At 34.9% G+C, this 12,805-nt stretch overlaps 1 protein-coding gene across 1 annotated transcript; it reads left to right on the top strand.

Moving 5' to 3' along the window:
* The first annotated feature begins 3,472 nt into the window (after positions 1-3,472).
* On the top strand, positions 3,473-10,148 carry LOC104586381 (GMP synthase (glutamine-hydrolyzing), putative / glutamine amidotransferase). Its single transcript, XM_010243595.3, has 7 exons — positions 3,473-4,224; positions 4,846-5,096; positions 5,246-5,621; positions 5,704-5,835; positions 5,920-6,095; positions 9,641-9,812; positions 9,889-10,148. The coding sequence occupies exons 1-6, from the start codon at positions 3,679-3,681 to the stop codon at positions 9,762-9,764; spliced, it is 1,605 nt and encodes a 534-aa protein (XP_010241897.1). The 5' UTR covers positions 3,473-3,678; the 3' UTR covers positions 9,765-9,812; positions 9,889-10,148.
* The last annotated feature ends 2,657 nt before the right edge of the window (positions 10,149-12,805 follow it).

Here is a 12,805-nt window from a genome sequence, read left to right as displayed (position 1 = left end):
AATATAATTCCTGTAGAATCTATTTGGTAGGGAAGAATTGATAGTAGAAAGGGTGTTCATAATATAACATCTTGCCTTAAGTTTCTTACCATGAGAAACATAGTCTTTAGGCAAGTTCCTTGATTGAAAATATAGGCAACAAGGGTTTTATATTTAATCTCTAGTTTTCTTCCATCAGTGGCATTCATTTGTTGGGAAATTTTCTCAAAATATTTAGTAGGCACAATTCCTTCTCTAATACAGTTTATATCATTAGGGTTATAACTAAGGAACTAAAATCTTTAATCTTAATTATAACTTTTGAGTACCATTTTTTGTACTTGACTTCTTCGATTGAATATAGAAATTCTTCATCCTCTCCTACAAATTCAGCAGGTTCTACATTTCCTATTTCTAAGGATCTACTGGATCCTCCTTAGTATACTAAATCTTTATAAGATTCTAATATTTCAATTATTGTCTTTAGAGATCTAACTCCATTTTTAAGATTATTGACCACTTGCTTTAGGTCTGATAAGGTAGGTGCTCGAGAGGAGGTTCCTTGGGATTTCTTCATAATTTCATTGTATGAGAATATATCTTCATTCTTAAGCAAATCTTTTTTGGATTTTTGTTTTTATCCTTTTCTTTATGGTTCTCTATTGCCATAAATAGATGTTTTCTCCTGATTTCCTCATCATGAATAACTTTTAATAATTGTAATTGATGTTCTTCATTTAATGATAACATAGTGGGGGATAGTGGGGAGGTAGTTTAGGAGAACTTTTAGTAATTTTTTACAAGAAAAGAAAGCCTCTCATTGGTTGTTTCAAAAATGACATGGAAAGAAAATTTTCAGACAATCTTTCTTATATATATATATATATATAAATTGGATGGTCCATGTTAGCATGTCTCTCCTTTGAGAGAAGCTATATTTTCTCCAATTTTTGCATCTTCTCTTATTTTCTTTTGTTTTAAAAGTATAAAACAATAATCATTGCTTATCTTGATTAGATTAATAAAGTTGTACACTTAGAGAGAGACCTTTGTGTTTTCCAAGGCATCTTATTTTAATGCATGTTATTATTACATTTAAAAAAAGACATTTAAGAGAGAGAAAGACCTTTGGGTTTTCAAAGGCCTCTTATTTTAATTAATGTTATTATTACATTTAAAAGAGAGAGAGAGAGAGAATAGTAATAATATAAATAAGGTTTTTAAACCAAATCGAACAACGAACCAGTCAAAGGTCCAGTTCTCAGGTCAAACGATACAATCATTCGAATCGAACATGCCCGTTCTGATAAAAAATAAAAAAATATATAAAAATAAAAATGGCTAAAACCGTTGGACGGTTCAAACGATTTGATTTTATAGGCCAGTGGTTTGTTGACCAAATCAACGATTTTTAGCGAAATAACGGTTCTGGGGTAAAACAGAACCAGTCACCACCAGGTCCTGGTTTTTCCGGTCCGGTCCGGTTTTGAAAACCATGATATAAATCAAATAATATAAATAGGTTGGGGTTAAACAATCAAAAAATTATTAATTTAAAAATACACTAAACTTTTTACTAAAAATAAATATTATCAAAACTTAGTAAATATTAAAAATGTGTTTCACTTAAAAATTCAACTTAATAAACACTAATAAAAATAAGAAATTTAAATATAAAAATATTAATTGATAGTTTTAAAAATCCAAAAAATTCTGAAAAACCTAAACATAATTAAAATACTAAAAATAATTAAAAAATATTGAAAATTAACAATATTTTATATTAATAAGGGTATTTACTAAAAATAATTAAAAAGTACAATTAATAGTATTTTATTATTAAAAATACCAAAAATTATTAAAAAAAATACCTAAGCCAGAAATTATTGAAAATTAATTATATTTTTTATTAACTATGGTATTAATTTAGTTATTTAATTGATTTTTATTGAAAGCAAATGTAAATTAATTTTGTAGTGACTAATATGCAAAAATAAATGATGAAAATACTGAAAATTATTGAAAAATACTCGTATGCAAAAATTACTGAATAATAATGAAAAAAAACAAAACATTAATTAAAAATCCAAAAATTCTGAAAAATCTAAAGCTTAACTAAAATACTAAAAATAATTAAAAAATTAAATTAATTGTATTTTATTGCAAAAAATACTGAATAATAATGAAAAAATAATGTATTTTAATTATTAATAGTAATATAATTAACTATAATTATTTTTAAATTGCAATTAATAGTAATTATAATTTAAGCTATAAATAGTAGAAAATTACATTTAATTACCAAAAAATTACATTTCACTAGTTTTAGCCAAGAAATTAGCAATATTTATGAAAATATGATAATTTCTAGAAATTATTGTATTTTAAATAAATACAATAATTTAATAATTACAATATTTTAATAATTAATTATAAAAAGTAACAAATCGTTTATAACTTAACCTAATCCGATTAGATCTATAAATTTGCAGACTCAAGCAACTATCTTCTTTTGAGTTAGGTCTAGCTGAGATATGCACCATGCCCACACATTATAAAAGATAATCAGATCCGAAGTTTTATTGGGTGTCAAACTTTTGGAGTTTTATCGTATAGGGCCCAAGCTAAACAACCCCCAATAAGCTCAACTTGGCAAATATTATTACATAATATTTAAATAACAAATTTTATATTAATATATATATATATATATATATATATAGAAATGTTATACATTTTTTATACTAGAGTATAATTAAATAAAAATTTTAATTTATAAAAAAGCATAGTTTTATAATTAATACGGACCTCTTTATTAATAAAAAATGTGCAAGCCCGAGCATGAGCCTAAGCTTGGCCCGACCATTGGGCCTACATCTTGATCCCGAGCCCAGCCCTTATATAAAGCCCGAAGCTCGAACCCAAGCCTGAAGCCCGATCTGTACACAAAATGTCTTATTTTCAATATGCTCTTATAAACTAATATTATATTAATTTAGTAATAACTTAATAAATTAATAAACTAATTTATATTTCCTAATAGTAAGTTAATATTTATTAATAATTTAAGAAGCATTAAATGAAAATACAATTATTAAAATTTTAAATATTAATAATAACTTTGAATACTTTTAGTTAATTAACAATAAATTTTAATTATTAATTTAATATTAATTAATAGTAAATAACATTATTAAACCTTTCAGATTTTTCCGTATGTCGCACGTGCTGCTGGTGTATATATAGAGAGAGAGAGATTGGCCGCGCGCGGCAATGATACCAAACACGTCCTAAGTAGCGTTTCCGTCTATTTTCAAGCCTGTGAAACGGAAAGTTGGAATCTCGAAACTTGGGATCAATTCTCCCAAAGTGCGTATGTATTACATACTCAACATTCCACCTTAATAGTATACCGCTAATCTTATATCCATTAAAAATAGAATCTCACAGCGGCAAAGGGACCCACGTGGATACCCTTAAAAAATCTGTGGAATACAATGTTGCAATGCGTTGCCCAGCGTAGATGGGGGTTTCTTTTCCCGCCAAACCCTAAAACCCTAACTTTCTTTTGTTCGTTGGTTACATATCCGCATATCCCTCCTCTGTTTCCTCTTCGACTTGACGACGCCACAACCGTAACAGTTGCAGGGGACGACTAACGAAGGTCGAGGGAAAACGCGAGAACCATAAGCCGCGACCATGGAGCCCCAGAACCTAAAATCCAACCTAGTTCTGATCCTGGACTTCGGTTCCCAGTACACCCACCTCATCACTCGTCTAATCCGAAAGCTCTCTGTTTTCTCTCTTTGCATTTCCGGCACTTCTTCTCTCAAATCCATCAGTGATCTCAATCCTCGTGTCATAATCCTCTCCGGCGGTCCTCACTCTGTCCACTCCGATGGTGCACCTAGCTTTCCGCAGGGATTCATCGAGTACGTCGAGTCGAACGGCATTTTCGTGCTGGGCATTTGCTACGGCCTGCAATTGATTGTGCAGAAACTCGGCGGAGAAGTTAGGGTTGGAGAGAAGCAAGAATATGGAAGGATGGAGATTGCGGTGGAGAGAAAATGCGATTTGTTTGGGGAGAAGGTGGTTGGGGACAGACAGAGTGTTTGGATGAGCCATGGTGACGAGGTGGCTAAACTGCCCGATGGGTTTGTGGTCGTTGCAAGGAGTCAGCAGAGTTCGGTTGCGGCGATCGAGAATCATTCCAGGAGGTTTTACGGACTTCAGTATCATCCGGAGGTGATAGATTTTGCTCTTTGGCTCTCTGTCTGGTTTATTTCCTATGGTCCCTGAGTTGTTTTCTGAGCAAATTGTTTATTCTTTTCGATCGCATGGAGGTTTTTATAAAATTGGAAATCTATTTTTCTTGTCTCGATTTGTTTTTGGATGGCATAGGTTTCGGTCTATAGTTAGTAGAAACATGGTAAGTGGGCTTTCTTCCAATATGACAGGCTGTTTTCGCCGCAGATGGAAATGGTTGCTTATATTGTTAAGAAGAAAGGTGTTTAGGCTTTTTACACTCAAATGATAATATGCTTAGACATGACTGTTCTATATGGGTTATGATGTTCCTGTCACCGTAATGCTTGTTTCATAATAAAATCTTATGTAAAGAAGTTTGATTTCGATATGGATAATAGCAAATGTTGACATCATACTCCTCACAGCTGTTCAACACAAGCGGGTGAAGAATGGGTGGCTGTGTCTTCTTTTGTTTCTCTTCTTTCCCTCACCAACCCAATTCCTGTCATTGTTAAGGGTGAATGAATGCTTTATCTCTTTATTACATGAGACATTTATTATATGGTTTGTCATTTATTGTCTAGTATAGGTGGTAATTTTAGTGTCAATCCTGTGCAGGTGACGCATTCACCAGAAGGGATGGAAACACTGCAAAATTTCCTTTTCAACGTATGCAAAGTAACTGCTGATTGGAAGATGCAAGATGTGTTGGAAGAAGAAGTTAAAGTGATCAAGGGTATGGTGGGGCCTGAAGATCATGTCATTTGTGCGTTATCTGGTGGAGTAGATTCTGCAGTTGCAGCAACTCTTGTTCACAAGGCAATTGGAGATCGGCTTCACTGTGTTTTTGTTGACAATGGTTTATTGAGGTAAGAAGGCAGGCTACTACTTGCCTTTCTTCAAGATAATTATGTGAAGAGCAACAATTGTTTTCAGTGTGTTCCAATGTCTAGAGTTTCATACTTCATCTTCTGCTGTATCTTTATGTAATTTTTCATCATGTATATTCTTTCTGTAGGTATAAGGAGAGAGAGCGTGTGATGGAAACCTTTGAAAGAGACCTTCATTTGCCTGTTACCTGTATTGATGCAACCGAGCAATTTCTTAATAAGCTGAAAGGTGTCATAGACCCTGAGGCTAAAAGGAAAATAATTGGAAGGGAGTTCATTTGCATCTTTGATGATTTTGCCCGAGATTTGGAGCATAAATTAGGAAAGAAGCCAGTTTTCTTGGTTCAAGGAACCCTGTATCCAGATGTCATAGAATCATGCCCACCACCTGGAAGTGGACGAACTCATTCCCACACAATCAAGAGCCATCATAATGTTGGGGGGCTTCCCAAAGACATGAAATTGAAACTCATGGAACCACTTAAGCTTCTATTTAAGGATGAGGTATGAGATATGCTTTCTTTTTAGGCAAATTTAATCATGTATTTTACTTTTCTGTGCTGTACTAACATATTATATTTTTTAGGTACGGGAATTAGGGAGGATCTTGAATGTTCCTGGAGCATTTCTGAAGCGCCACCCATTTCCTGGGCCTGGCCTTGCAGTACGAGTCTTAGGTGATGTTACTGAAGGAAATGCCTTGGATATCCTTCGCCAGGTTTGCTCAGTTTTCATATATGTAGTAAAATGATAGATCATCTTGGTCCATCCTTTGGTATTTATTCTTGCATAATGTCTCCAGGTTGATGAGATCTTCATTCAGTCAATCAAGGAAGCAGGGCTCTATGATTTAATCTGGCAAGCTTTTGCAGTATTTTTACCAATAAGATCAGTTGGGGTTCAAGGTGATCAGAGAACACATTCTCATGTCGTTGCTCTTAGAGCTGTTACAAGCCAAGATGGAATGACAGCAGACTGGTAAGCTTGTTTCTGTGTCTTTATTTATGGTGCTTCTTAATTTTCACTCATTTCTTGCCTCTTTCTTATGTAAATTTCTTGTATTTTCTCAATCATGTTTATATATTGAACTTTTAGTGTCTCTCTACATATTTCTTACTCCATGTTGTTTATGATGTTAACTCAAATAATGTATATTGACGTGCTACATTTGCATCGGGGAAGTGTTTTAAAAGCGCAAGGGCCAATTTGCGCTCGAGGTGCAAGGCGCAAGGCGAGGTATGCGCCTTTTCGAAGCAAGGCACAAAACTACAAAAAATACTAAAAATAAAAAAATGTCAAAAAATTCAAAAAAATGCAAACAAATAATATTAATAAAAAATATAAGCTTAAATTTTAAAATTAATTTTTTAAAATACCTATTATCTAAAATTAAAATACATAAACATAACATGTAAAGTGTATTCAAATGAAAATTTAAAAATAAAATCAAACATATAAAACATTTTCAAGCATATTAAACCCACAATCTCTTTTTTCCTCATTCATTCATCTTAATAAAATATCTTCTTAAAAGGCAATTAAAATTATATAATCATTATTTTTGTGTGAAAATTAAGAATTCAAGACCCTAACATGGGCTTGTTTGGGCTTGCCTCGAGGAGCATGGTTGGGGGTCCAGGGGTAGAGCCCCTGGCCCAGCCGCTAGGTTCAAAAAAAGCAAAAAAGTGTAAACACAGATGTCATGGCAGAATCCACGAGGAATAGAGAAAAAACAAATAACGATTAGTGAAGGGGAAATGACAAGAGTTAAGATATTGTTTCTTGAGATTCAAAATTAGAACTTGTTTTTCTGTTCCTGTATGTGTTCATGTGCTTATTTTTGTATTTGTGTGAGGAAGTTTTCTCAAAACTGTGTTTGATATCATTGTGATAGTTTGTTAAATGCACTTATTTTGGCACCATTTTTAGTTTAGGTGATATTATGTTTAACAGTTTTAAGGGTGTGTTGTTTCTGTGACTTTAGTTTTGGTTGAGGACATGAGGTCTTCATTGGGAAATGTTGGTTGCGATTTTGGCCCATTTCCAAAGCCGAAGAGCTGTTATGGCAGATAGTTTTGAATCTTTTGATACCCTTTGGAGACCCCAGTCCAATAGGAATATATGAGGGGTTTAAGGCTGCCAAGGTCCACAATGAAGTTGCATTGGAAATAGTGGGGACAGGAATCTTTTGGTGGGATCATTAAGCCTCCCTTTGGCTGGATATCCCTAGCTCTTATGTGCTTCTATGCTCAATTATTTCAAAGACAATTATTTGCTATTAGAATTTCTTCAGGATAAGAATTTCTTCCTTTTATTCCTCTGTTTCTCTGATTGGACAATTTCTTCTCTACTAGCTTTAGGCTACATTTGGTTTGATAGAATATAAGCAAGAAATAGAAAGTCGAGGGAAAGTACTTGATGCATTTTAAAAATTCCTAAAGAAGTTTCCCTCAACTTTCATTTTCTCTCTTATTTTCTATCAATCCAAAACACAGACTTAATTTTTCTATTCTTGTTCTACTTCGTTGCACCTCTTTTTTTCCTCAATCTACTTTTCTGCATCTTCTATTTCCTTGCTCTCACTTCCTCCTGGCCCTTGAATGTGTTTCTTGCAGTGAAGTTGAGGGAAAGTATGTAATACATTTTATAAAATTCCTTAAGAAGTTTCTTTCCCTCAACTTTCTTTTTCTCTCTTATTTTCTATCAATCCAAACACTGACAATTTTTCTATTTTCTATTGTACTTCATTGCACATCTTTTTTTCCTCAGTCAATTACTTTTCTGCATCTTCTATTTTCTCTTTTATTTTCTTACTTCCTCTTGTACTTCATTGCACATCTTTCTTTTCCCTCCCATGGGCTGGTCCATGTAACCTTAGTTTCACCACATTGCCTGATTGTTTTACAGCAGTACCTTTCTACTATTAAAACAGTACTTTTTATCCCACCAATTCCTATTCAACACCCCCTATATTTTCCAGGAAAATAACTACCAGAGACCTACCATTTTATCATTTATAACAATCACTTTTCTATCTATCCAGCATCAGATGTCATAGGAAACAATCACTTGCTGCAGTTGATGGTGTTAAATAGTGGGTAGCCTTATACTTATCAAAAAAGAAAAAATAAGTGGATATCCTTGTATAGCAAGGCCATCTTTTCTACTTCTCTAACATCAGATGCCTACATAAACCATCCCATGATGCAATTGATGATGTCTGGTTTAAGGTCCGGTATGATCAATTTGATGTCTGTTTCCCTTTTTCTCTCATTTAATGCCTTACTGTTTTTGTGTTCAATACCAGGCTCTGATGTTATATTAGTATTGACATAAAAAGCAACAGTTTCTGATTTGTTTATGTAAAGTGTGAAGAGCAATGCTGATCATATGGGTTAAGGTCAAACCATGTAGCATACAGTTGCCTTGATCACCATAGATTTGGCTTTAGACAATGAGCTCCACATGATGCACCAGATCCATAATGTTCAAGGCAGCTGTAAATGCCATGTAATTTGACCCACCTGTATATAGGTGTAGTCCTAAAACAATCTTGGGACATCTGTTTTGTTTTAATGCATATGTTTTTCATCTGAGCAAATGTGAATCTATTACAGAGGTCAAATTAAGCTCTAAAGTGAAACTTTTGAGGCATTGTGTAAATTAGCATGGTAATGGAGTTGGGCATCCGAACACTGCATCATCTCCATGTGTTAGCTAGCTAATTCACTTTCTGACAAACTCCTTTTAGGTTTTCTTATGTAACTGAGCTTTAAACAGGGGTCATTGCTTGTTGCAATGATAAAATCTCCAGTTGACAAGCATGAGAATTGAGGCTCAAGATCCAGCACCATCATTGGGTGAAAATTCCTGATACTTGTGCTGTTAAAAACCTTTTATCAGATTTTTCTTTGTAGGGGTTTTCACAGGTTGGTTCAGTCCAGTTACAGGGTGTTCTTACCGAACCAGCCTGGTTGGGTTGGGGAGTTGGTCACCTGAAACCGACTGACCAATAGTGAGAACAGGCCAACTTGGGTATTATCAGTTTGGGTTGGTTTTCGGTTTGGTCAGTCGGTTAAAAAGATTTAAACTTGAAAAAATAAATTTGGCTTTTAAAAATTACAGCAGTATTATTAAAAAATTAAATTTACAATATAAAATATTTGAAACTAGTAAATATGGGAATTTATCCAGTTTCCTGTATTAAAAATTATGTTTAAAATATAAAATATTAATATATATATGGGCGAGTTGGTTTGGTTTTGGTCGGTTTACAAAAACCGAAGCCGACTGAAAATATTAAAAAATCGACCAACTTGGGTCGAGTTGGGTTGGCTGGTTTCATTGGTTTGGTTATAGCCCTAGTTCTTTTGTAGAACCATCTCTCCACATTTGTTCATTGGTTTTTGTTTTTGTGAAGTTGGGTACTTCTCAGTTTACAATATTGACCACAAGCTCTTGAATGTCCCTGCATTTGTTCATTTTTTTGTTATTATTTCTTCCTGAAATTGTGCGCTTTTCAGGTACTATTTTAAGCACGAGTTCCTTGATGATGTTGCCCGGAAGATTTGCAATAGTGTCCGAGGTGTAAATCGCGTTGTGCAAGACATTACATCAAAGCCTCCATCAACTATTGAGTGGGAGTAGTGTTGTGAGATTTTTGGCAGAAACTACAAGACTTGATGGTTTGAGGAGGTTGTATTCTCAACTACACTTAATTTTTACATTCCGTGGTTACTCATTATAACCTTTTTTCAATGGTGTTATTCAGCCTACATTGGCAGGAAAGCAAATGGGTCCTGGGGAGAATTGGCAACCCAAGCAGTTTGTCGTCTGTGAGGTCTGCGCTCGTAGCTTTATAGCTTTCTCCAATGTAGCATGACTTTTTTTTTTTTTTTGCGTCGCTGATTCTGTAAGCTCCTCTATGCTCATCCTCTCTCCCAACCCAAACAAGAGAGGGAGGTGTGGGATTCTGTGAACAGTTGAATGTGATTATAGATATTTCTTAAATGGCTAAAGCTTTGACTGTTACAGTGGTGCAAGTGTAATATAATATATTTCATTTGTTATCTGAAAATGCTAAGGTTCTATAGAACCGTTGTTAAGGACCGGTGAAACAGGATTCACGTAGCCGACCCATATATTTGGGATAAGGATTGGATGATAGTGATGATTAAATGAAAATGTTAAGGTACTAATGGAGGTTTTTATCGTTGTTCAAGATCTAATTACAATTCTGAAAGTTGTAAGATTTTTTTGAGTTAAAGGTTATAAGCCATACGCTTTTCCTATTAGAAAGGAAGACTGGTCCCACTGTTATCTAATCACCTCTATTTATTTATTTGTCTTCGGGTGAATTGGCAACCCAAGCAGTTTTCTAGGATCATGTCATGATGTCATGGCTTAAATCCTTCTGTATCATTGTATTGCTCTGCCACCTGAAGGCCAGTTTGTGCTTTAAAGCATATTTTGAAGCACCACCATGCCTTCTTTCACAAGGAAGAGGGAGAGGGAGAGGGAAATAGAAAGAGAGCAATTCAGAAATACATTAAGGTGGTGTTTGGCATTGATGCCGTTTTCTAATGTAGGTGCCACATCAGAGAAAGCAGTGCTTAGAAAATTTGATACCATTTTTTCTAGAAAAAACGTTGCTCCAGACTATTCTTTGTAAATTGGGAAAGTGGTTTGGAGCAACACCAAATTTAATGTTTTTTGAGAAAATGGCATCTGCTAGCGGTGCAATGATGTGGCATCAATGTGACTTCATCTTGGATGTTGGATAATATAGACCAATGCTGAAAACGTTTCAACAGCTCTGGTAAAATAAGCATAGTTTTCTCAAAAAACAATGCTTGCAACTTCACATGCCCAACACCGATGCCAAACACCTACTAAATTTAGAGCATTGCTACTTGCTAGCATCATGGGCACTTTGCCCGTGGGTTCCATGAGCTTTTTAACCATATAACCCCACTTTTGGTCTGCTGCTGTGATTTAGTTTTGTCATTTTGTATGCCATAGCGAACTCCGGATCTCCTGCCCATGCCTACCCACAATACGAACATCTCCCCCTGCATAATAATACTATGCAGAGGATGAGATGTTCTCCATGTGTGGCTGTGATAAATGTGGGCACAGTGAACATGGGCAGGAGATCTGGACTCACCATAGCCACGCAGACCACGGCGCAATGAATCATGACAGATTCTTGAAATGAAGCAGTTGGGTGAAACTAAGGTATTGAAAAAGAGCTCTGTAAAATGATTTGTTCAAAAGAAACCGGCTAGGGGCACTAGGCAGGGGGACCCCTCTCACCCTACATATTTGTTCTTCGCAGTGTGGTGCTCTATAGCATAATTTGTTCAAATGAAACCAGAGGGGATTCAGGCTTGGGCTTCAAGGCTTTGAGAAATGGGCCTAACATCCCTCTTCTTCAGTTTGTCGATGACTGTTGTTTTTGCAGAAGCAAATCTCAACAATGCTGCAAGAGTCAAGGAGATTATGGGCCTTTATGCAATTGCATCTGGACAATGCCCCAACTTTACAAAATCTACTTCCTTTTTCTCCCCTAACATGCATGGTAGAATTAAGAGATAGAGTGACAAAAAAAAACTTGAAGGGTAGAAGAAAAATACCCTATCGATATCAGGTAAAGTTACATTACTAAAAGCATCTATTAATATGATGCCACAATTCTTGATGAGAGTTTTCAAACTCCTAAGAATTATGATAGAGAATGTTGAGAAAAAAACAAAAGAGCTTTCTTTGGAATCGGGGTAGAAAGAGAGGAGTGAATCCAGTTAAGTGGTAAACTGTATGTAAATCGAAAGATAATGGAGGATGGGGTTTAAAAAACCTAAAATGGGTTAATGAAGTATTGCCAAACTGGGGTGGAAAATGCTTACTCACCCAGAGAATTTATGGGTGAAACTAATCAAGGACAAGTACATAAAAAAACCAGACTTTTGGCAAATTAAACCAAAGAAATCAATTTCTTGGGCTTGGAGAAGTGTTCTCCAATTTAGAGAAGTCCTTAAAAAAGTTGGTTAGAAATTAGGAAATGGGAAATCTATAAATTTCTGGACAGATGTGTGGATGGGTGATAAAGCCTTAGCAAATGAAGACATATACCCCCAAATGGAACAGCAATTCAAAGTTGGTGAGTTCATCACTGATTCAAAAACATGAAACCAAGAAAAGATTATTGATAAAGTCAGCCCTCAACAATGGAACCAAATCTGTGTTATCCCTATTTTATCGAGGGGTGAGGATAGAGTGATTTGGAAGCACAACCCTAATGGTGAATACTCCAATGACAAAATCAATAAAATTAGTAAAATTTGGAAATTAAACCAAGAGGAAGCGATGAAAGTTTAATTAAATGGAACTGTCTTAGCAATGGATTCATGAAAATTAATTTTGGGGCATGCAGAAATCCAGATGGTAGTTGTGCAATAGGGGCCATTCTAAGAGACAGATGGGGTCTCAAACTCTATGGGTATGTTGTAAGGATATAGGAGTTTGCTCAATTAGTGAGGCTGAGGCTTGGGCAACCCTTGAAGCCCACAAATTCATTATAGAAGGAGATTTGCTTATTATCATAGAATGTCTTCGCCATAGAGTAGTGCCTCCTTGGAACATCAAGAACTTCATCGATGAATGCGTTAAGGGATATGGCTGTCCAAATC

Source organism: Nelumbo nucifera, chromosome 6, assembly GCF_055504915.1.
Source record: "Nelumbo nucifera cultivar China Antique chromosome 6, China Antique-T2T, whole genome shotgun sequence".
Lineage (NCBI taxonomy): Eukaryota > Viridiplantae > Streptophyta > Magnoliopsida > Proteales > Nelumbonaceae > Nelumbo > Nelumbo nucifera.
This window is presented reverse-complemented; position numbering and strand designations above follow the sequence as displayed.